Genomic DNA, 22,462 nt, shown 5'->3' with positions numbered 1-22,462 from the left:
GATCACGGCACCCAAGACACCACTGCTGCGGTCAGATTGACTATGGCTGAAACAGAGATTACCAGACGGGCATTTGCCTGTTCTTCCCTGACTGTGCAAGGCATTCTACTATCAAAATTCCCTCCGTGTGGATCATAAAAACTCCAGTAACATGGAGAAGAAGATCGGAAGACTTCATTGTGGGTGCTCAGGAGGAACCTATACACACACCAAGACGCAGTTCTTCAAACAGAATGAGGGGACACCACGTGGTGCGAAATCAGGAAGGGTTGGTGTCGGGCTGGTATCCTACCACCATACTTGTTCCATCTGTATGCTGGGAAAATAAATCCAAGTGAGACTCTGATGAATGGGACACCAGGGTTAAAGGAAGGTTCATTAACAGCCTACTTACTATGTGTCAGTGACAACCTGATTTGCTGAAAGGAAACCAACAAACGAAAACAAACACACTGCTATCGAATTGACTCCAACTCACAAGGACAAGGCAGAGAAGTGCCTATTGGAGTTTCCAGTGCTATAAATCTGTAAGGGAGCAGACAGCCTCATCTTTTTCCCTGGAAAGGGGTGGTGACTTCAAACTGCTAACCTTGCGGTTGGTTACCAACCCACTATGCCACCAGGGCTCTTTGCTGAAAGGCAGAGTCGTTAAGGCGCGTACTAATGGAGAGCAAAAACTACCAGCTTCCTTATGGGACATACCTCAAAATAAAACAAAAATCCTCAGAGCTGGAAAATTCAATCCCATCGTGGTAAATGAATAAATACAATGTCTAGGATTTCATTTTACCTGGATCCAGCAGTAGTCAGGATATCAAAGGGCATACTGCACTGAGCAAATCTGTGCACAGGATCTCTTTAAAGGTCAGAGGGCAAATGTGTCACATTCTGAGAACTAAGGTAAACTTGACTCAAGCCAGGACACGTTCAACCTCCTCACCTGCACACAAAGGTCAGGAAGACAACACAATGAGAAAGCCCCCCCCCCACCAAAAAAAAAAGTATTGAGACCTTCTGAACCATAGTGTTGACAACGAGTAGTGAACATACTGTGGGCTGCTAGAAGAACAAGCAAGTCTGTCTTGGGAGAAGTACAGCCAGAATGGCCCCTTAGACGAGTCATGTACTCCGGACATGTCAGAGGACAGCAGTCCATGGAGAAGGACAGCATGCTTGGTAAAGCAAGGGTCAGCAGACAGAGGAAGCCCCTCAATGAGATGGGCTGGCAGAGTCGCTCCAACTCAGCTCCAACTTAACAACTGTGGGGACGGCCCAGGCCTGGGCGTGTTTCCTCACTATGCACGGGTTGCTATGAGTCAGAACTGAAGCAAAGGCACCTAACCACCAGCAGTATGAGTGACTGACAGTCCGTTCTGACTCATGAGATAACGTAGGTGTCAAAGTCCAATTAAGCTTCCTCCATGGGATTTTCTGGGCTGTGACCCAAATCTGTGTAGGCACGGTGGAGGGAGGAGGGGTTACAAGGACAATCACAGGCTCGCCATGGCAATAAAACTTGGGAGTCGCATGAGAGGCAGTGCATTCTCAAACTCCTGAATGAGATGACAGCGTAGATCAGGAATCCCTGGGCCTCCCCTCCTCTTTCCCACAAAGTTTAACAGTCTTGAAAACCCCCAAAAAGAAAAAAAAAGAACACCCCAAACTTAGCGGGAAAATGGCAATGCCTACACACTTAAGAAAATCCCTACACAGTTTGTCATACTGTAAATTTCCTCGCAAATCCTTCTGCGAGGGACCAGTTACCTGTAGTGAGCATTCCAAAATCAGTGATGAACACAATAAAAGGGACATAACAAATGTGCCCCAGCATCTGAAACCAGAGACTTTTAAAGGAACTTATTGAAATTACGGTAATTAAGGTTTATAATTAATTAAGTAGGGTGGGGAAATACATTCAAATCAAGGGTTTTAAATGAGGGAGGCTTAAAGGAAAAAGAAAGTGGCCAAAAATCCGAGCCCACAGCCAGCGTTTCCACTCAGTGACCCAGTGGCAGGGCCCGCTGCCTCACGGGCCTTCCTTCCCCGGCTGTAAACCTCTGTGGAAGCAGAGCCATCAGAGCGGTGGGTGGATGTGAGCCACAGCCTTTTGGTTCGTCGCCCAATACTGGGTCACCAGGGCCCCCGTGAAAGAGTGCAAGAAGAAAAGCCAGAGAGCAAGCAGGTGCTGATGAGGACCTTGTAGGCAGCAACAATTTCAACCTGGCCTTCAGATGTCCAGCAGGATGCACTGAGCTGAGCAGAGCAGAGGAGAGACCTCGGATGGACAATCTCAAACTAGTTTCTCTGGAGTGCCAGCTTATGAAGGTAAGTGAGAAACCTCCTAGTGAGTTGTTTTTGTTTTTGTGTCTTGGTTGGAGGTGGGCAGTGGGGGGCAGCAGGGAGGTCCCGGGGTGTTTTGCACAGGATTTTTTGTGCTTTAACATTTGCTTTGCTGCTTAACATTTAAATCAAACTTTGATATATATATATATATTTTTTTTTTAGTTTTACAAGGAAAACATTTAAAAGCTCTGGTGTCAACCCTTTCTCTCCACCTCATCAAATTTTGGAAAGATGAATTCCAAGACAACCCAACAGAGGCAGAGAGAGAGAGACAGAGACAGAGAGAGGCAGCGAGATTTCCTGCCATCTACTGAGTCAATTCCAACTCAGACACCCTACAGGACAAGGTGGAACTGCCCGACTGAGGGGTTCTGAGGCTGTAATTCTTCAAGGGACTAGCAAGTCTCCTCTTTCCAGAGCAGCTGATGGTTTTGAACTACTAACCTGGTGGTTAGCAGCCCTAACTGCATCAGGGGGTAATTATGGGTTCTGAGGGCATTCAGAAGGCAGAAGCATGGGTGTAAATTTGTCAGTGGCAGCAAACACTGCCCAGGAGAGAAGCGATGCAAACATCTTCCCTGGGGCGGTTCTTCTTGGCTAGTGGTGGCACACTTCGCACAGGTGCAAGCTTCACACAAAGATGTGACAAGAACTTCTGTTCCTTCCACCGATGTGCGCATGAATGCCAAACAGTACAAGGGCGTAAAGTTCCAAACGCATCGAAAACCAATCCAGATCAAAATGATAAAGAGCTATGCGTCGCCTAACATTCTCCTAGCAAGCTGCCCTAACTAAATACGTTCCCAGGCTAGACCACCACGGAAAGCATGCCAAGTGAGCCAGCACCCTGCGGAAATAAAATCTTTAATAACCTCTGTGTGTGTTCCAGGAGGCCTGGTTTCATAGTGGCTGCGTGTTTGGCTGCTAACCACAAGGTGAGCCCTAGTCACTCGTCCAAAGCCCTAGTCACCCACAGGAGAACGATGAGGCTTTATACTCCCGTGCAGTGTTACGGTCTAGGAAATCGATGGGGCAGTTCTAGCCTGTCGTATAGGATCTCTACGAGTCAAATCAATGCCATGGGAGAATGCTGAGATTTTGTGTGTTCCAAGTTTTTTTGGTCCCGTCTTCCTCCACCTCTGACCGAAAGAGCCAAAATGTCTTCCTCCACCTCTGACCGAAAGAGCCAAAGTGTGTCTTTCCCCACACTGTCACAGGAAACAAAACAAGGGCACTCCATCCAAATGGAAGGGTGTCAGAGTCCTAGACAAAGCCAAGCAGGATGTCAATGCTCAGGACAAAAATAGAAACAAACCTGTGTCTTTATCATCAGAATGAGTAACTAATAAATCCAACAACTTTAACCTGGTGAAATATCCAAACTCTATGCCACTGAGTCATTTCTGACTCATAGCAACCCTGTAGGGCGGACCAGAACTGCGCCTAACTCTACAGGGGAGCAGAAAGCCTTGTCTTTCTGAGGGCGGAAGGGCAGCTGGTGATACCCACTAAGCCCAGGAAGCAAATTCAAAGACTTAGGTTTAAGCCAAAGCATGCCACCTGCAGTCGCAGTTCATCTGCACAAGAATGGTAGTCTGACAAGTCCTGGGGCCGGCCAGCTGGAGGGAGAATCTACCAGCCACCCTGCAGGGCGGGTCACTATGAGCTGGGATTCGCTGACATGATAACGTTAAGGTGTGGCTTTTGGCGTGGTCCTTGCCTGTGATGTGCCCGGCAAGGGGTTGCACACAGGTGGCTGCTGACTAGTTTCAGGGCAGAGGAAGAAGGTGGGAGGGAGCCTGAGATGTTCCATGGACAGCCGCACCTGAAGAGGGGGGCTTCTCCGCAACGGGCCCCATCACAACTTCACAGTGCTGTTAGTGTATGGAGGCCCATGTCGTCCTTCCCCCAACCCTGGATCCTGAAGCAGCTACCCAGAAACAAGCATCCAGGAGTCCGTGAATTTGGGGGGGGGGGGGGAGTTGGTCACTCCTGAGGGTGTCCTCCCTCCTGGAGTTAAAGATCACAGGCACTCCTCCAACTGCTTGGAGGCACCTCAGGATCGGAAGTGTCTTCGGTTTTCAATGGATCCCTCTGACTTCCTTCCCCGGTCCTTCCTACAGGGAGTTTTAGGAAAACCTAATGGGGGCAGGGCCTGCAAATGAGGCTGTCCGCAGGCACCCACCCCCCCCCCCCACTCACCCCCATTGTCAGTCACGACTGACTCCATTAGGGGGGTTTCCTTTGTTTCCCCTTCTTGCTGCTTTTAACCTAGAGGCAGAAACCGCTGGCCTCTCAGAAAGTATCCATGCAGCCAAGAGCAGAAAGGAAAATACGCAGGGTCTGTCCATAAATACAGTTGAGTTCTAAATACCACATCTGGGATCATGTGCACCGTTCAAGGGCCTCGTGTGGCACAATGACCACTTAGTAGACGTTTCCCCAGAAATATCGTTGACATAGCGTGTGATGAGCAAAGGCTGGTGAATTTAAAAAGAGTGCCAGTGGCTGGCTTCACCGCCCCCCTCCCAGTAATTTGTGGTGTAAACCCCCGACACAAACATAAGCTGCTGCGTCTGTACTAGAACAAAGTTCCCTCCGTTTTACTCAGCTATCGCCACTGCACCCACTCCTTTGTCTCAAAATAAAGGGACCGCACAGTGTCATGCAATGGCACAGACGTCCACACTCCCCTACTTGGTCGGCGCGGCTCTAAACGCTGCCGAGGTGAACAGATTAGGAAGAGCAGGGCTGGGGCCAGGCCACGACCTCGCAGACAGTGCCCCAGAGAAGGACACTCACACTGTTGTGAGCCTGAGGGGGGTGGGCCCCAGAGCAGGGGGCCTCCTTCCTGATTCTTTCCACTCAGGTCAATCATGCTTTAATCCTCTGAATTCCTCCATCTCCCGTGCAGGTTTAGTATGTTCTCAAAAACACTAAGATCGTCAAGAGGGTCAACAGGGCATTTCAAAAAGGAGCAATGAGCTTAAAGGACCATCCCGGGGTCCCTGGGCTCGAAGTCCTCCAGGGGGCGGCTACAGGCTAGGGGTACAGACTAGGAGAAATGGCCCCTGGAGAACCCAAAATGGAGGCTGCAGCTCATCTAGAGGCACACCTAGTTTTAAGCCTGATAAATTTCCCTAGCATTATTATTTTAACTAGCCCCCCACGCCCACCAAGTACTTGAAGAAAGAGCAGAGCAGAGATAAAATGTAAGACCACCCAGCCACTAACGCGAGGCTCGCCCTGATTAAGATGCGCTTTGTACCAAGGTCTGAAAGCCTGCATGATAATGTTACACTAATGAATAAAATCTACCAAGAGGGAACCTAGGCCCAACATCATCAACTACACTCCGCAAATTTCAAGGGCCCACGAAACCACTTCAGGCACGCGGGCGACAGCAGAGTGAGGCTGGAGGAATCGCTCGCCCTCCATCTATGCAAATGTCATAATGAGCCACTAAAGAGGGAGTTACAATGTAAAAGGTTGCAGGATAGAGACCAATTCAGCCGACCGCTTAGGGGGAACCCTCACAGTGGGGCAGGTCCCTGGAAGCTTTCACATTCATCGCATGTAAATTTCAAGACGGCCTGCTTGCTGGAGCCAGGCAGACCCAGGATGGCTCACATTCCGTTTACCCTGATGCAGCCAGCTTGGTACCTGGGTACAAACAACCTCAGTGGATCCTGACAAATTCCACAAGTTCCGCTCCCCTCCCCATTCGACCCCCACTCCCTCAGACCTTCCCAGGTAGAAGGGGCACCACCAAAGAGGGGAAAATAACTGAGGGCTTCAAAGCGACTCAGAGCCTCCTATGTTCAAATAGAATTATACCAAGCTGAAACCTGACACGTGTGGCAAATAGACGATTCTGCAAATTATAACTCGCAGCCAGAGTCGTGGAGCTACATCAGAGCTGACACCAAGCAATGGGCTGAAGGCACCCAACCTGATGTACCTCTGTATTGGGGAGGACAGAATAACTGAAGGTAATTTTCCTATCAAAATAGGGCCATAAAATCCACATCAGAACTGTCACCACCTCAAGGTTCTGCTAAAATAAGACGCTTTAGCTAAACCATATGCAAACTACTTCCTCTGACCTCACCTTCCAGCAACCGAACTGTCCGGAGGTGTTTGACTCTCGCTTGTACAGCTCGTTCCCAAATGGGTTTGTGGGTACTTTGCTTTCACACTTGGAAGGACACCGGATATTTACAAGCCTAGGAAACAGGTCAGGTGACTCAACTGCTCTTTCCAGATAGGACATGAAGTCCAAATGGGGTTCTCTGCAGATCTGGGAGGCAGAGCATGTTTTTCACCCTTACATTCGGCGGGTGCAGATTTCCCATCAGACAACAGGTGGATCCTCCCCTTCCACCACCTGCGTGGCCCTATCTTGGGAGTAAAGAGCTACTTTCCCAGACTAAAAAACAAAAATGGGCAAGAAGGGTGAGGAGTCGATGCTAACTGCCCCATCCAGGCCTCAGAAGACTCCGGGGGTTGCCCTGGGGTCCCGGAAGGAGCGTCTTCATCTTCCAACATCATTCCAACCAGTTGCCCTATCCCTCTATCCTGCATTAGGGTCTACTCTTGCCCAGCGCCAAAACAAGACGCAGAAGGTTAACCACACTCAGGGACTTGTACTCACTCCTGCTGCCCCTCAGGTTATTGCGCCAAAGGGTTTTCTTGGCTGTCATCTTTTTGGCCACTGATCGCCAGGCCTTTCTTCCAAGGTGCCGTGGGGTGGGTTCAAAATGCCAACCTTCCGGAAACCAGCCCATCTCACCAAACCGATCACAAACCACTTACTTCAGCTTGAGCCACCAGGTCGCCTCTGAAGGGCACTCATGACAAAATGCAATCACTAGTCCCCTGGAAGATGCCAGCTTCATTGGGTGATGTTCAAATTTTTCAACTGCACCAAACCAATCAAGGAACTCTTCTGGAATGCAAAAGCAGAGCTGCAGCCACTTCACAATGGGGGAGCCACCGGTGTGAACACAGAAACGTGTTTTCCCTTCAATTCAAACGTTCGCCCATCTTTGGTAATAATCAAAGGGGGGGACCTCACACACTATCACCCATTCTCCAGCTGTGGAAGGGCAATTAAGAAAACATGTTTATCCCAGAAGCATTTTTAATCAAACAAGAGAGAACACATGGAAACACTCGTGTCCTCTCTTCCCACCTCTTTCTCATCACAGCTCTTCTTGACTCAAATGAGTCAGGCAACATCGCCATCGCTGCCAAGACTCCCGCGCGCACTGCAAGTCACACACTCAAAGGAAGGGCAACACAGGAGGTCGGGCAGAGATCACGGGGTTGGCGGGTCAAGGCAGGAAGGTTTTCTCTTTCTGTCTCAAAGATCTACACAGTGGTGTTGAGGACAAGACCCAGGGAACATGGTGGTGGCCTCGGATTTTCACACCCCTGGCTAGCTGAGGGGAGAGGGGGGCTGTAGAGGGGAAGTAGAACTTGTTGGAGAGAACAGCACATCCCAGGTCAGGGCACTGCCAGGTGGGACAAGGAGCCTCCATACTTTAGAGGCGGCATTCCACTCTTCGCCCAGGAATGAAGGCGAGCGCCGGGCTGGCTTACAAATCAGCACAGTTGGGATATCTTGGGAGGGGTGGGGGGAGCCATCTATGTGTCATCTTGACCAATCTGGGACAAGTTGACTTCCACCTCTCCTCAGGAGGGAGAAGACTTCCCCCTTTCAATGTCAGAGCCAAGTTGAGGCACAAAATAAAAGGATCAAGCTGTTTCATTTAACATCTCCATAATCATGGAACAGAAAGACCAAAGAGGGGCTGCAAATCTGAACTTCACAGGGTCTACAAAAGGTTGGGGGAGGATGGGGAGGAGGGAACACTGTCCAGTGAGTGACACAATTTCCCTAGATGCTTCTGCCTGGCTCAGCCTGGCATCCTTCTCCATCTGGGGAGCCGTGAAAGTGGCTTTTTCCATGTGGAATGTAACTGACACATCTGACAGTACCTCACACATCTGAACACGAGCTCTGCTGGTGGGCTGCTAACCCGGGGGTGAGCAGTGTGGAACCATCAGTCACTCCCCAAGCCGAAGAGGCGACGTTCTACTCCCACAATGAATTACAGCTTCAGAAACCCACAGGGACAGTTCTACCCTGTCCTACAGGGTCACAGAATGAACTTGATAGCAGTGCATTTGGTTCTGGGTTTCACACCTTAGCTAGTACCCAAAAAAGGAGTGACCTATGCAATCTATAGGGGTCACCCACCGTGTGTCAGTATGAGTCAGAATTGACTCGATGGAGCTGGTTTGGTTTTTTAGAGAGTCTATTTTTTATTTAAGTGTTTCCCTTAACGACATCTGTGACTGCGGGTATAAACTCTTAGCAGTGAAAAGAGTTTCTCTACGTTTTTTCACCACATTTCCAAATCAGCTGATGGCTTTTAATCAGTCTGTGTCTGTGCCCTTTGAAGTGCCACAGTATTTTTATTGCATGTAACTTTCAGGTTATCACAAACTCATAAACTGACTCACTCCAAGGATCCTGAGTAGCTTAGGTTCCGGATGTCTCTTGGCATCAACGCTGGGCCCAACTGATCCCATGTAACCGCCTCTGGACACACTAAAACACACCCATAGCCATCGTCATTCCTATACTTGGATTAGCGGATGCAGTTCAGTAAGAAAGCCTTCATGGATAACCAATAGTTAACAAATGCAATATGAGAACTGACACGTTTCAAGCATCTTCACAGGACAATACAACTTTCCCTCGCATTTGCTTTTGGTAATATTTTGAGGTTGCCAACTTCAACATCAAAATTGCTCACGAAAAAAAAAAAATTATGTGATCTTTCTTTGACTGAATCTCTCTGCTTCCAGGGCACTAGGCAAAAATGTTATAAAACCAACAAAGCAAGACGTCAATCATCCGTCTAATTGTGTAGTGCTCACATTAATTACATAACCTAACTGGCAAGGTCAACAGTTCAAAACCACCAGGTACTGAGGGGACAATGAGGCTATCTGCTCCAAAAAGATCTGCACCCTCAGAAACCCAAAGAGGGCAGTTCCATTCTACCTCACGGGGTTGCCATGGGTTGGAATCGACTCAATGGAGGTGAGTTTAGGTTGTGCCAACTATTACCAAGTTCTGTGAGTAAGCTTTAAAATCAAAAGCAGCAAACAAACAAAACGAAACAAAACCCAGTGGCAACCAATTTAGGCTCAGAGTGTCCCGGTAGAGCAGGGTGTCAAACTCAATTAAAAGGCAATTAAAACTCAATTAAAAGGGTGCAACAGGCAAGCTTCGCGTGGGCCACATCACACTTACAAATTTTAAATTTATATTTTGAAATGAGGCTTCAGGAATATGGGTAGGATAATTACAACATTATATAATTGCTTTTATTTAATGTTATTTATAAAACTAAAACTATTCTTTTTTACCTGAAACTTGCCAGCGCTTTCCTCCCACTAGTTTTCACTTACTTATGTTGTGACCGGAAAATGTAACAATGTAACTAATAAAAAACACAAAATGTTGGGCAGCTGACAAATGTGATGGACAATCGTAATGGCTTCCCTCTAAAAATGTTAACTACCGCTGCTGCTAGGTATGATTCATAACAGCACAGCCCAGAGTGCTCTTTTTAACCTTTTCGCTATTGGGATCTGTTTACATGACGTGACACTGAGAGTGGCAGACATATCGCTTCCAAACGTCGCCGGAACTGAGTCAGCGAGTTCATACACATCCACAAGCCCCGAGGAAAGGCACTGGGTCACGTGTAGACTCGGCTTCAGTAGTTAAAGTGTTAACATTGTGCGTACGGTATTGCCTCGATTTCCTCTAAGTACTATTTTCTTCATAACAATTTTTTTCTATTTTCATTTTATTTCAGAGCATCGCGGGCCACAAAAATTACCCCGGGGGCCGCAGATGGCCCGCAGGCCGCCAGTTTGACACCCCTGCTACAAAGGATGAATAAGACTGTAATTCTTTCTGGAATCTAACGGCCTCATCTTTCTCCTAGGCAGCAGCTGGTGGGTTTGAACTGGTGTACAAACCCCACACATAGGAATGATCCTGAGACGTTACACCAAAATTAAAAATGCACCCCTATTTCCTTAATTCCTGGGACCCCAAAAACCAAGACACGATTTCATAGAGAAGGTTGGTCTCTATGAGCACCAAGTATGGAGAAGTCCAAACTTGGCCCAGCAGCCAAGCCCCACCTCCCAGAGCCATTCAGACAGACATGGGGTGTGTCTCAGACAGCCCCCACCCCCATCCCCACCCCCCATGGATAAGCAGGCTTTCTCAAAGCCCATGCCTTTGGGAATGCCAGTCTGCTGTTCTACAAAGGAAGTTTATTAAGACGGACGGACTGACAGGATGATAGATACGTAGATGGATAGACTCCAAAAATACAAATAAATTAACAGCAGCTATTCAATATCCAATTCTTCAACTTTGCCGAACATCTGACAGCTTCTGTAATGGAACCTTGGGAGGGGTAAATTCCATTTCCCAGGCCCAGTCCCACACCCGGCACTTTGGTCCTCATTGCAGCACTTGATCCTGTCCACCAGGCTAGCATGTGTGCTCGCCCATAGCTCTAAGGGATCTGCCTTTGGGTCATCTTCCTATCACTCAAAAGCACCCAGCAACTCTTGTACATAGTAATCATTCGATTAGTAAGTGGAAAACATATTTTTTCATTACATACAGGAAATAAATTTTAAATCACTATTTTGTAGTGCTACTGTGACTTCAATTACCCTTGCCTAATGCAGGTTGTGATCATCCTGAAAGAGAGGAAGCTAAAATCCAACAACTTTCATCTTTCAAAACGGAAGTTTTCCTAACAGCACAACGAAGAGCACTGGGGAACATATCAGTAAACTACGCGTGCAGGAACTGATGGCTTACAACGCAAACACACTCTTGTGATTTCCTCCATCATCAGCACCCATGCCAGGCCCCGAGCAGGCACACGAGGTGGTACCCCTGGGCTTTGGTCTGACTCTTTGCCTCTCACCTGTCCATCTGGCAATATTCAGCGAGCATCGAGATGTTTGCTAAATCAGTGTGTGTCCTTTCTTGTTCTCATTATTGGGTGTTCTACCCTGTCCCATAGGGTCACTTATGAATAGGCATCAACCCAATGACAGCGAATTTGGTTTGGGTTTGGTTTAGTCCCCCTATAAAACCATCTCTTACCCATTATGGGAGTCTTGGTGGAACAGCAGGGAATGCAATGGTGAACCACAAAGTCAGCAGTTTGAAATCAAGCTTTCCCCAAGGGAGAAAGAGGAGGCTGCCAACTCCAGTAAAGAGTCACAGCCTCAGATACCCCCCAGGAGCAGTTCCACCCTGTTCTACAGGGTCACTGAGAGTTGGAATCCACTGCTTGGCAATGAGGGTTTTCGTACTTGGGGGGAGGGGGGTAGATAAAGTATCCTTAGCACTAGGGACAGGTTCTTTGAGGGCTACGGAAAATGGAGGTGGGGGAAAACAAAAAAAGCCGAAAAACATATTTCAGCCCTCCAAAAAAAGTGCCCTCGTGGTACTGTCCAGTAATCATTGGGCTGCTAACGGTCAAGTCCAAAGTTCAAATCCTCCTCGATGAGAAAACTGAGGTTTTATGCTCCGGTAAAGATTTACAGCCCCAGAAATCCAACACTGGGTCTTGTTTATGAGTCACAACAGGTCTTCATGACATTTACAATATAACAGAGAAGACAAAACACTCAGGCATTAAAGTTAAATTAGAATACAAAAACCAAAGCTACTGTCCAGTAGACTCTGACTCACAGTGACCCTGAACTAAAGGACGGCATACAACTGGCCCCGTTTGCATTTCTGAACCTCTATGGAAGCAGAAGCCTTGTCTTTCTCCCATGGAACATCTGGTGGATTTGAACTGCTGGCCTCTGGTCAGCAGCCCATCTTGGAAACCACTAAGCAACCAAGGCTCCTTAACTTTTCATATGAAGCAGCATGAATAAGAACTTACTAAGCATTGACACAAAGCAGGCAAGAAATCCTTTGGGCAGGAAGTTGGAACTGGCTTGAGTTTTGCACGATCTGCAGGAGTTCCCACAAGCACACAGTGATCCAAGTTCTGGGGAAAGAATGGCTTGGGTCTAAAGCAGCGGTTCTCAATCTGTGGGTCGAGACCCCTTTGAGGGTCGAACGACCATTTCACAGGGGCCGCCCGATTCACAACAGCAGCAAAATTACAGTGATGAAGTAGCAACGGGAAAAATGTTATGGTTGGGGGGTCACCACAACGTGAGGAACTGTATGAAAGGGTGGCGGCATTAGGAAGGTGGAGAACCACTGGCCTAAAGGAAGAAAAGCTCCTCTAGGGGGACACATGGGGTCTGCGAACTGGAGGTCTCTAAGGACTCTTTAAAAAGAAGAGACTTGGGACAGGTTGGCTCGAGCCAAGAGAAGAAGGAAAGCTCGACCTAGACCAGACCATTAGCCCATCAGATCAAGGAGCCAGGCCTGACAGGGGAAATCCCGTACACGGGTCTTCAGCCAGGTTACACAGGAGGCCAAAGTGGGAACTTCGTGGTTCTCAGGTAGCTGGAGACATACATTACCAGCAGGGAAAAGAGAAGGAACTGGAGAAGTCCTTGGGGAACCCCTAGGGACACTCATTCATGCAGAAAAGACAAATAGGAGGGAACCGGCTGGAGAAACCAGGATGGACAGAGGCAGGACACAGGCAAGGGCATGTGAGAGTCCAAGAGAAGAAAGCACCCCTACCAGGATGACCCAGACTTGGACCCACCCCACCCCTCAGCAGTGACTGACAGTGCAGATTGTCCCCCAATTCAGATTATGCTTGAAATACAGGAGCCGGTGAACTTCTGCCCCTATTTAAAGAGGGTACGAAGGTGAAAATTCATTATGCATTGCACCTAAAATGGGTCTGCAGATTTAGCTGTATTTGCTTCTATTGAAATTAAGAGTTTTTTCCTTTTTTTCGGTTTTAATCTAAACGATATAAAGATGGCAGGGGGTTAAAAAATAAAAGGAGAGAAGCCCAAATGTCTTCCACGTGGTAAAGGTAAGTCCACACAAGCCTCAGTGTTCGCAGTGCATGACCTACACATTGATAGTAACCGAGTGAGGGGAGGGGAGATTAAAAGCTTGAACCATACATACACAATGACCAACACACAAACATGTATTTTCAATTTCAGGTGTCCTTCCTCCACAGGACTACAAATGGTCAGCAGTGATTCTCTGCAAAGACGCCAGGCCACTGGCTTGCTGGGTGTCCGGCCTGGTTAGCAACTGGCCTCTAGAGAGCGAGCAAGCTGGCACTCAGTCACACTGATCATCATCTGTAGCCCACATCCCCAGGGATGCACAAGCCTCCATCACCCCTTAGACACCAAAAGAAAACTCCCCGACCCCCCAACCAACGCCACCACCAGCACCTCATCCTGAGTTCCACAACCCAAGGACAACCACAGCAGGGGCAGGATTCTGTATGCACCGCACACAGTGGCCATGAGACCCAGGGAGGGCGAGTCTCTCTCTGCAAGTGCTACTGCTCAAGGCCCCGAGGGCATTCCTGAACTGCAGGGGGCCAGGGATGACCGTACTCAGGGCTCCCTGGTGCACTGACAAGACAGCCTGCTTGCTGTCCTGTCACAGTGAGGTTCTTAGCACCTTTCCAAGAGGATTCCAGGAAGACCCAATGTTAGGGGGGAGGGGAAAGGCGCTGACCAGACAAATTCCCATGATGCCAGGGGACTGGGTAGTTTCCAAGGGCAAAGTGTTCCAGAAAAATGCAAATAACCAGGCTCCCCAAAGAGATTCCCTGCAAATAGGCACAGCAGCTGCTCTCTTAGAAAGTCTGATTACGGAGCTGCAGTACAAGAGCCCAGGTGCCAAGGTAAGCAGCATAAACAAGGACAGGCGGGCGCTTTCTGGTCCATTAGGGATTGTAAGTGGCCACTGGGTGTCCTGTCCCCTCATTTTACAGGGCCCTCACAGAGCAGACAATCCAGGCAATGTTTGAAATCAATCACCTGTGTCCTCAACTTGGGGGTCTCAGTATGTTTTAAAAATTTACATGCAAGTTAAAATGCTTTCCTTCCACTACTCAAAAGTATTGTTCACAACAGAAGCCACACCTTCTTGGCCACAACCCGTCCCCACCCCCAGATTTATCACCAAACCCTAGGTTTTAAGTGGGAAAAAAAATCTCCATGAAGGTATTCGGATTTTCGGGCAGAATCTCTGGGTCGTACATCTTCACATCAGAGCCACACAAATGTCAGCCTTCGGCAAAGTTTAAGATCTCACACTTGGTTACACAAACTCCCTCACCCATTTTCAGTCTCTTTCCTCTCAGAATGAAACTTCAGTCTGACTCTCAAACGGGTTGTCTTTTATTTTGAAGTCGACAAGGGACAAAATGAGAGGGAGCGCACCGCACTGGCCTCTGGTCTACAGACTCAGACTAACTTGGCTGGTGAGACCTTGTAGTCATCTACTAGCAGGGACCCCGTCAGGTCCACGACTCGCCCTGAGAAGCCCAACTCACAAAATGGGTATGAACTTTAAGGTCTGAGCAGAAATTATACATTATCAATTCAGAAGGCCAAATTAAAGAAGCCTCATTCCAAAATTAACCGATGGCTTTCTCAAACCCCTCTGTGGTCCAAATAATAGCTAAACAAGTCCATTCAAACAAAACTGCCACTAGGAAAACACATATCCTTGTGTACATGTAATACTACACACAACCCTGCTTCTGCAGCACCCACTAAAGACAGTGAGGCAACCACTCCAGAAAGCTCTTGGCGAGAGAAACCAGGATGTGCCCAGGATGCTTCTCCGGGTCAAACAGTGGTCTTAGCTGCCACTGTGTATGTGTGAGACCTTAGGAGAGTTCCAGCCCATATATTTTAACAAGGGGGGAAGCAGGTCTGAGGTACCATCCCCACAATCATAACCAGCACTTCAAGCCAGCAAAGTGACTAAATTAAAAGAGAACTTTTTGAAGTCTAACCGCTTTCCAACTGCTTTATCCTATGCAAATGAGTTAGAGTCTCCAGCAGGCCCCAGGAAGTAGATCACAAAAAAAAAAAAGAAAAAAAATTTAATTAAAGACTCAAGTCTCATTCCCAGTCGTCAATCACAGGAAATATTTAATTCCAAAGTGGTCTCTCCTCAATCCTAAAACGTTTGGATTCATGTTTTAGTTTAGGGTTTGGTTTTTTGTTTAAGTTAAAAGGAGTAAAAATGTCTCTCCTATGGGTCTTTGTAACAGGTAATTTCAGATCTGAGAGTGAAACTTGGTTTTCGCAAGAAACTCAGTTTTATGAAAACTATAACCAAGACCAGTCATGAGTTAGAACAGTTCAAGTTCTTCTTAAAATACCCTTTGACTCAAACTGAAAATTCACTTGCTGTAATCCGACTTGAACCAACTGACTCCAATTACACCTGAAGAAATCTAGTCACCGGAGGATGCCAGCATTCTGAACAGATAACACCAGGTCCTTCTAGCCCTGGCAATAAAATGAAAATGATAATTGCATTATTTTTTCAAGAAACTTACTGTCATTTAAGAGCCTAAACTAAAAATAACCCTAAAACATTGCCTTTCTTTAGCTATAAAGACGCCCCAAAGCCAGGTTCAGTTGTCTGTACCCACTTCCAAGGATGCAAAAGCAGGGAATAAAGTGCATGCTGTACCGCGAATGCCCAAAATTACACTTGTTTTCTACTGCTGTTTGGGGTTTCCTTTGCTGGCTATAAAATAAACGAGCAAAGTAATGTTGAGTAAGTCAAGTACTTAAATTCAAATGTTAAGTAAAGCTGGATCTGGCAGACAATCCCCATTTTGTGATTTAAAAGACACGCACTTAAAAGTAAGGAGGCACTTTCCCTGTTTTGCTAACACTTGGTAAAATTGCACCTAATGCCTCATAATGAGGTTTATGGTAAGTGATAGTTTTACTCTAAGCCGTGTTTTGGAGAAGAAATAAATAAAACATCCTGGCTGCTTCTCCAGAAACTACAATGTAATGCGACTGAAGTGGCCTTTTTGACACACGTTCACCACTGGGATGACAGTTATAAAAAGTATCTTTGGTGTAGCATTGAGCCAAGACCAATTCTTAACTGTAAAGCCCAGGAGCGAAAAGGGCCAAGGAGTTGGGACTTAACCTTAACAGCAAATCCTCCATCTGAGATTTACAGCCCGAAAACTAGGAGACCAAACAGTGAAGGGACCAGAATAACAGCCACCCACCCCCACCCCAGGTGGAGGTGGCCCTCCTCTTGGACCCTTCAGGCCAATTCCACTGCGGGGTGAAGATGCACCTGCCTCTCGTCTGGTGTCAGACACAGCGTCACCTACACCCTCCCCGAACTGAAGGTCCTGAGCGTCCCACGAGGGCACACGTCCGTCCACTCTGACTCCCTCCAAACGTTTTCAGAAAGAATGGCGCGCCGTGCTCCTCACCTGCACCTTCGCCCGCCCAGAGGCAGAGGTGGCAAGAGAGAAGATATACACATCCCCAAAACTGGCCACCCCGGCCACCCCGAGCAGCCTCTCCGCGCCTAATTAAAGGCCTAGGGCTTGGGACCTGGCCAAATCTGGGAGCACTTCCTTGCATAGAAAGTGCAGGCCCCGCGGTCATCGCGCCACCGCGCGCGGCACGGACGCGCTGGCCCTTTAAAGGCGCCGCTTCCTGAGCCCGCAGCCCCTCCCTCGCCACTAGCTCCCGCCCCCGCCGAGGGTCACACTTGAACTTTAGCTCGCCCGCGTTCCGCCGGCGGCGGCCGCCCCTTCGCACGTGTCGGGCGCGCTACCTCGGGTTAGGGCTCCGGCTTGGAGCGCCGGGGCTCGGGCACTCGAGGCCCCTTCGGATCAAATCAAATTAAAGTGCGCACCCGCCGCCCCAAAACTGCGCGGCCTGCCCGGCAGGCTCGCGCCCTCCTCTTCCCCTCCACCTGCGCCCCAGGCCCGGCGGCGCCCCCCACCTCCCACGCCGAGCCCCTTGCCGCGTCTCCCCAGCCGAGCGTGGCGGAAACCGCGGTGGGGGGCGCACCCCGTGGGGGCGGCGGGACCACCTTGCCACTGAGTCCGCCAGAGAGCTGGGCGCTTCGGGCAGCAGTCGGCGCTGCAGGGGAAGGAGGGGTGGCCGAGGGCCCCCCGGGAACCGTCTCCCCTTTTACTTAACCAACTTTTCTATCTGTGCCAACGTCCACTTCCCGGCGCACTTTCCTCGCCGCCTTAGTTCTAAACAGGCCCCAGCCTTCCCGCTTTGGGGTGCTGGCTCTCTGGCGTGCGCACCCCCAGCCGCCCCTGGTTCTCGACAGCCCGCGCCGCCCTCGGGCCCCGCTCTTTCATGGGGCGCAAACCCGCGCTGCCCACCCACCCACACACCCCCGCGACCCAGACGGGCACCAGAGCCCGTGCGCGCGCAGCCCGCTCACCTTCCAGCCCGCGGAGCTGTTGCTGTCGCCCTTATCCTTGAAGTAGGGCACGCTCTTGACCATCCACTCGTAGATCTGCGACAGCGTGAGCCGCTTCTCGGCCGAGCTCTCGATGGCCTTGGTGATGAGATCGGCGTAGGACAGGTTGCCCCACGCGTTGCGGCGGGACGAGCTGCTCTTGCGCGGCTGCCCGGCCAGCGGCCCGGCGGCGGGGGGCACCGGCGGGTGCTGCGGCAGCGGCCCGGGCGGCGGCTGCTGCTGCGGCGGCGCCGGGTGCAGGCAGCTCGCCTCCGGGCCCTGGAAGTCCCCGCACAGCCCCCCGGTGGCAGCAGCTGCCGCCGCCGCCGCCGCCGCCACGGCCGCCGCCGCCGCAGCAGCAGCCGCCACGGAGCCGGGCGCCGGCGGGAAGCCCTCGCTCTCCTCCAGCAGGCTCAGGTTGCTCATAAAGTCGGCGCTGACAGCGGCCGCCGAGCCCGCGGGCAGGCCCGTGGCGGCGTCGAGATTGGCCGCCGCGCCGCCCGACGGCGCCGGGCTGGAGGTGGCCGAGTTGGACTGGCTAAACTCCGGCCTGGGCAGCGGCCAGGTGCACGAGCGCGGCCGCGGGAGCGGCTCGAAGTCCGGGTCGATCTCCACCACCTGGGGCGCTTCGGCCATGGTGACCCCCCGCCCCTCCCCCGCCGCGAGAGAGCCAAGAAGGGGAGAGCGCAGCACGGGGTGGCGGCGGGGGAAGGGAGCCGAGAGCCGGTCCGAGATTTGGGGGCGAGGTCGCTGCCGGGATCGGACGGAAACCGGGAGGCAGGAGCACGGAGGGGAAGGAAGCGCGAGCCCAGAACTTAACTTCGCGGGTCCATCCACGGCAGGCTTCTCGAGTCGCGGTCCGCTGCACGGACGGGACCGCGGGCCGGGGCCGCCGGGCAGCGCCGGCGCCTGCTGACAGGGCCCGCGGACGGAAGCGCGGTCGGACGGACGCCACGGGGAGCTCGCTCGCTCTCCCCGGCGGCGCGACGGCGGCGCTGCTGCCTGTTGAATGTGGCGGCGGCGGTGGCTGCAGCGACTACGCGGCCGCCCGACTTACGGGATCTGCCGCCGCCCCCCGCCCGCCGCCGCGCGCGCGCTGGCCCGCCCCTGACAGGCAGCCGGCTCGGCCAATGGGCGCGCGGCGGCCCCGCCCGCGCAGCCAATGAGCGCCGGCCTGGGCGCGGACCGGTTTCCACGGGGAGGTGGCCGTAGGCTGGTGGGGGGTAGTGGGGTGTTTTTCTCTTTCACACACTCACTTTTTTTTTAATCTCTGTTATTATTTCCTTGGAGTTCTCGAGTGTGTGCGCGAGGCTGTCGCCCGCTCAGTGTTTTGATTCCGAGGAGGGACACCAGCGTGGAGGCGGCGGCGACACTTTGTTTACTACGGAGAGCAAAGCCGAGTACTCCGCGAACCCGAGTGGGGCGACTGCCCGCTCCGCCCGACCTCGGCGCGGGGCCCCGGCCCGGCGGGGCGGGCGGGCGGCCGAGCGGGAGCCGGGGCGGCCGAGGCCGAGGCGGCCCCGTGCTCGGCTCCCTCGCCCCCTCTCGGCTCCACCCACCTCCTCGCCACTGGGAAGGCGGCGGGGTTTGCGGGCGTTGCTGTCAAGCCCGGGGGGTCCCCGCGCGGGCGGCACACGCCCCCGGCCGCGGAGCCCGAGCCGCGCGCGCCGGGACCCCCGGGAGCGCAGCCCCCGGCCTAGACCTCTGCATTCTGGACCCGAGCAACACTTAAAGTTCTTCGTGCACACGGACACACAGGGCCATCTGGGTACCTCCCGGGGGCACGGGGGGTGGGGGTCCTCGGACTGCCCACCACGTTCAGGGGAGGTCAGGGAAAAGGGGGTCAAAGAGAACGTTCAGCAGGACCCGCGCCCCTGTTAGTCCTTGGCCCCTGCTTAAGTTTGCACTCTCTGAATGCCCTCGTTTTTCTATTTGGAAATGAAGAGCTTGCGTGAGCTTGAGTGAGAACGCAAGAGTAGGAGAGCAAAGCGTTTGGGGTGCCGATGGGGCACACCGTGTTCCCTTAGGCTGGTGCCGCGTGCGTCAGTCAGCACCTCCCCCTTCCGTCTCACCCCCACCCCACCCCCATCCAACCCCCCCTCCGCGGTTCCAGGTCTGGAGCGAGCTTTCCAGGATCAGGAGGCCAAAGGTAGCAAGACAATGGCCCTTGTGCCTCAAGGAAAGAGAGAAACTGTTTCTCCTCCAGTTGTTTTGCGTGTCCTTGGGGTAGAGGGCTGTGGCGGCCACATTCTTTTAGAAGGGTGGGTTCGTGAGGGGTAGGGGGTCGGCGAGCTTTAAACGTCTTGCCCAACATGACAGGTCCCAATTCTAAAACAAAATCGCTTTTCCTTTTTTTTTTTTTACAACGTTGCATTTGCAAATGGATTCTAAGAAATGAGGCCCTTTGTTTTACAAACGTTTTTTAAAGTTGAGAGGGCTAGATGGAAATCGTATTCATTTGGGGCTTTCAACGCCCCTGGAACCCCACAGCGGCCCTTGTGTGTCCGATCAGGGGGTTTGTTTTGCTTTTCTGGTTTGGGTTTGGTTTGGTTTGCATTCTCATTAGCAACCCCGCCAAGGGCAGAACCTTATTTATTCCTCGTTGGTTTATCCCATCAGCTTCCTAATCATATTTGGAGATAGGTAGAGTCAGGGGTGAAAGATGGACTGGGGATTGTAGTGGGTCCCCACCCTCCACTCATGGTCTCTATTGCTTTATTGTCCATTTGGAGCCGTTTTCCTACAGATTAGCAGTTGGAAACCACAAGCGGCTCCGTGGGGCTTTCTACTCCCATAAAGAGTTACAGTCTCAAGAAAGTCACAGAGACAGTTCTACCCTGTCCTTGGGGGTCACTATAGGTCAGAATCTACTCCATGGCAGGCTTTGGTTTGTGGTTTTGGACAGTTTGGGCTTCCCCTGCCCGCCACTAGGGGCCCTCACTAACCCAAATGAATTTAACCAAAGTCTGCGAGGTCCAACTTCTGCTGTCCCCACCCTTACAGTTACACTCTGCAGAGACAGCCGGATGGAAAGCCCACACCCTACGAATAAACTCTGCCCTTGTGGGTCATGCCGGGCAAAGGAAGCCAGCTGCAAATTCGGCCTGGATCTGGGTATTTTGTGAAGAATTTTCCTACAGACTCCTGCACTCACCCCCACCCCACACCCACACATCCTTAAAATCTCTGCCTAATTCTGTAAATGTTATACCCAAACTCTCTCCCACCCAATCAATTCCAACTGACGACCACCCTATAGACTAGAGAATGACCCCTGTGGGTCCCCAAGACTGGAAAACTTTATGGTAGTAGAAAGCCTCATCTTTCCGGCTTGTAGCAGCTGGTGGTTTCAAACTGCTACCCTTGAATTTACAGTTCACAATCCAACCTATCACCCAATCTGTTTTTATTCGTTAAAAAAAAAAGAGCTCTGAGTTGGCACAGAAAGCCTATAGTGTCAATGTCCCTCACACAGTTTTCAAAAAATGTCTTACATAGAAAAGGGTTCATTCTTTCTCTTTTTTAATCATGTTATTGGGGGCTCATTCAACTCTTATCACAATCTATACATGCATCCATTGTGTAAAGCACATTGCCATCATTATTCTCAAAACATCTGCTTTTCTACTTGAGCCCTTGATTTCAGCTCCTCATTTCCCCCTCCCTCCCTGCCCCCGCTTCCTCATGAACCCATGATAATTTATAAATTATTATTATTTTGTCATGTCTTACACTGTCTGACATCTCCCTTCACCCACTTTCTGTTGTCTGTCCCACAGGGAAGGAGTTATATGTAGATCTTTGTAATCGGTTCCCCTTTCTACCCCACCTTCCCTCCACCCTCCCAATATCGCCACTCTCACCACTGATCCTGAGGGGTTCATCTGTCATGGATTCCCAGTGTTTCCAGTTCCTATCTGTACCAATGTACATCCTCTGGTCTAGACAGATTTGTAAGGTAGAATTGGGATCATGATAGTGGAGGGGGAGGAAGCATTTAAGAACTAGAGGAAAGTGATATGCTTCATCGTTGCTGCACTATATCCTGACTGGCTCGTCTCCTCCCTGAGTCCCTTCTGTAAGGGGATGTCCAGTTGCCTATAGATGGGCTTTGGGTCTCCTCTCCGCACTTCCCCTCATTCACAATGACATGATTTTTTGTTCTTTGCTGCCTGATACCTCATCCCATAGACACCTCATGATCACACAGGTTGATGTGCTTCTTCCATGTGGGCTTTGTTGCTTCTCAGCTTAGATGGCTGCTTGTTTATCTTCAAGCCTTTAAGGCCCCAGAAGCTATATCTTTTGATAGCCGGGCACCATCAGCTTTCTTCACCACATTTGCTTATGCCCCCATTTGTCTTCAGCAATCGTGTTGGGAAGGTGAGCATCACGAATGCCAGGTTAATAGAACAAAGTGTTCTTGCATTGAGGGGGTTCATTCTTTTCTTAAGGCTGGTCTGCCATTCCCTGGTGGCATCGTGGCTTTGCACTGGGGTTCAAACCACCAGGCCAGGAGTTCAAAACCACCCAGCCACTCCCACTGGAGAAAGAAGGGACTTTCTATTCCTATAAAGTTACAGTCTTGAAACTCACAGGAGAACTTCCTCCCTGTCTTAC

At 50.8% G+C, this 22,462-nt stretch overlaps 1 protein-coding gene across 1 annotated transcript in view; it reads right to left on the bottom strand.

Moving 5' to 3' along the window:
- The window catches only part of FOXO1 (forkhead box O1), a 104,611-nt gene extending 85,724 nt beyond the window's left edge, over positions 1-18,887 (bottom strand). The window contains exon 1 of the mRNA XM_075562891.1: positions 17,825-18,887. Within this exon, the coding sequence (XP_075419006.1) occupies positions 17,825-18,478 (654 nt within the window). The 5' untranslated portion in view covers positions 18,479-18,887. The remainder of the gene's footprint in view (positions 1-17,824) is intronic.
- Between the last annotated feature and the right edge of the window lie 3,575 nt (positions 18,888-22,462).

Source organism: Tenrec ecaudatus, chromosome 11 (assembly GCF_050624435.1).
Source record: "Tenrec ecaudatus isolate mTenEca1 chromosome 11, mTenEca1.hap1, whole genome shotgun sequence".
In the NCBI taxonomy this organism is placed as follows: domain Eukaryota; kingdom Metazoa; phylum Chordata; class Mammalia; order Afrosoricida; family Tenrecidae; genus Tenrec; species Tenrec ecaudatus.
The sequence above is the reverse complement of the archived record's forward strand: the minus strand, read 5'-3'. Positions and strand labels throughout refer to the sequence as shown.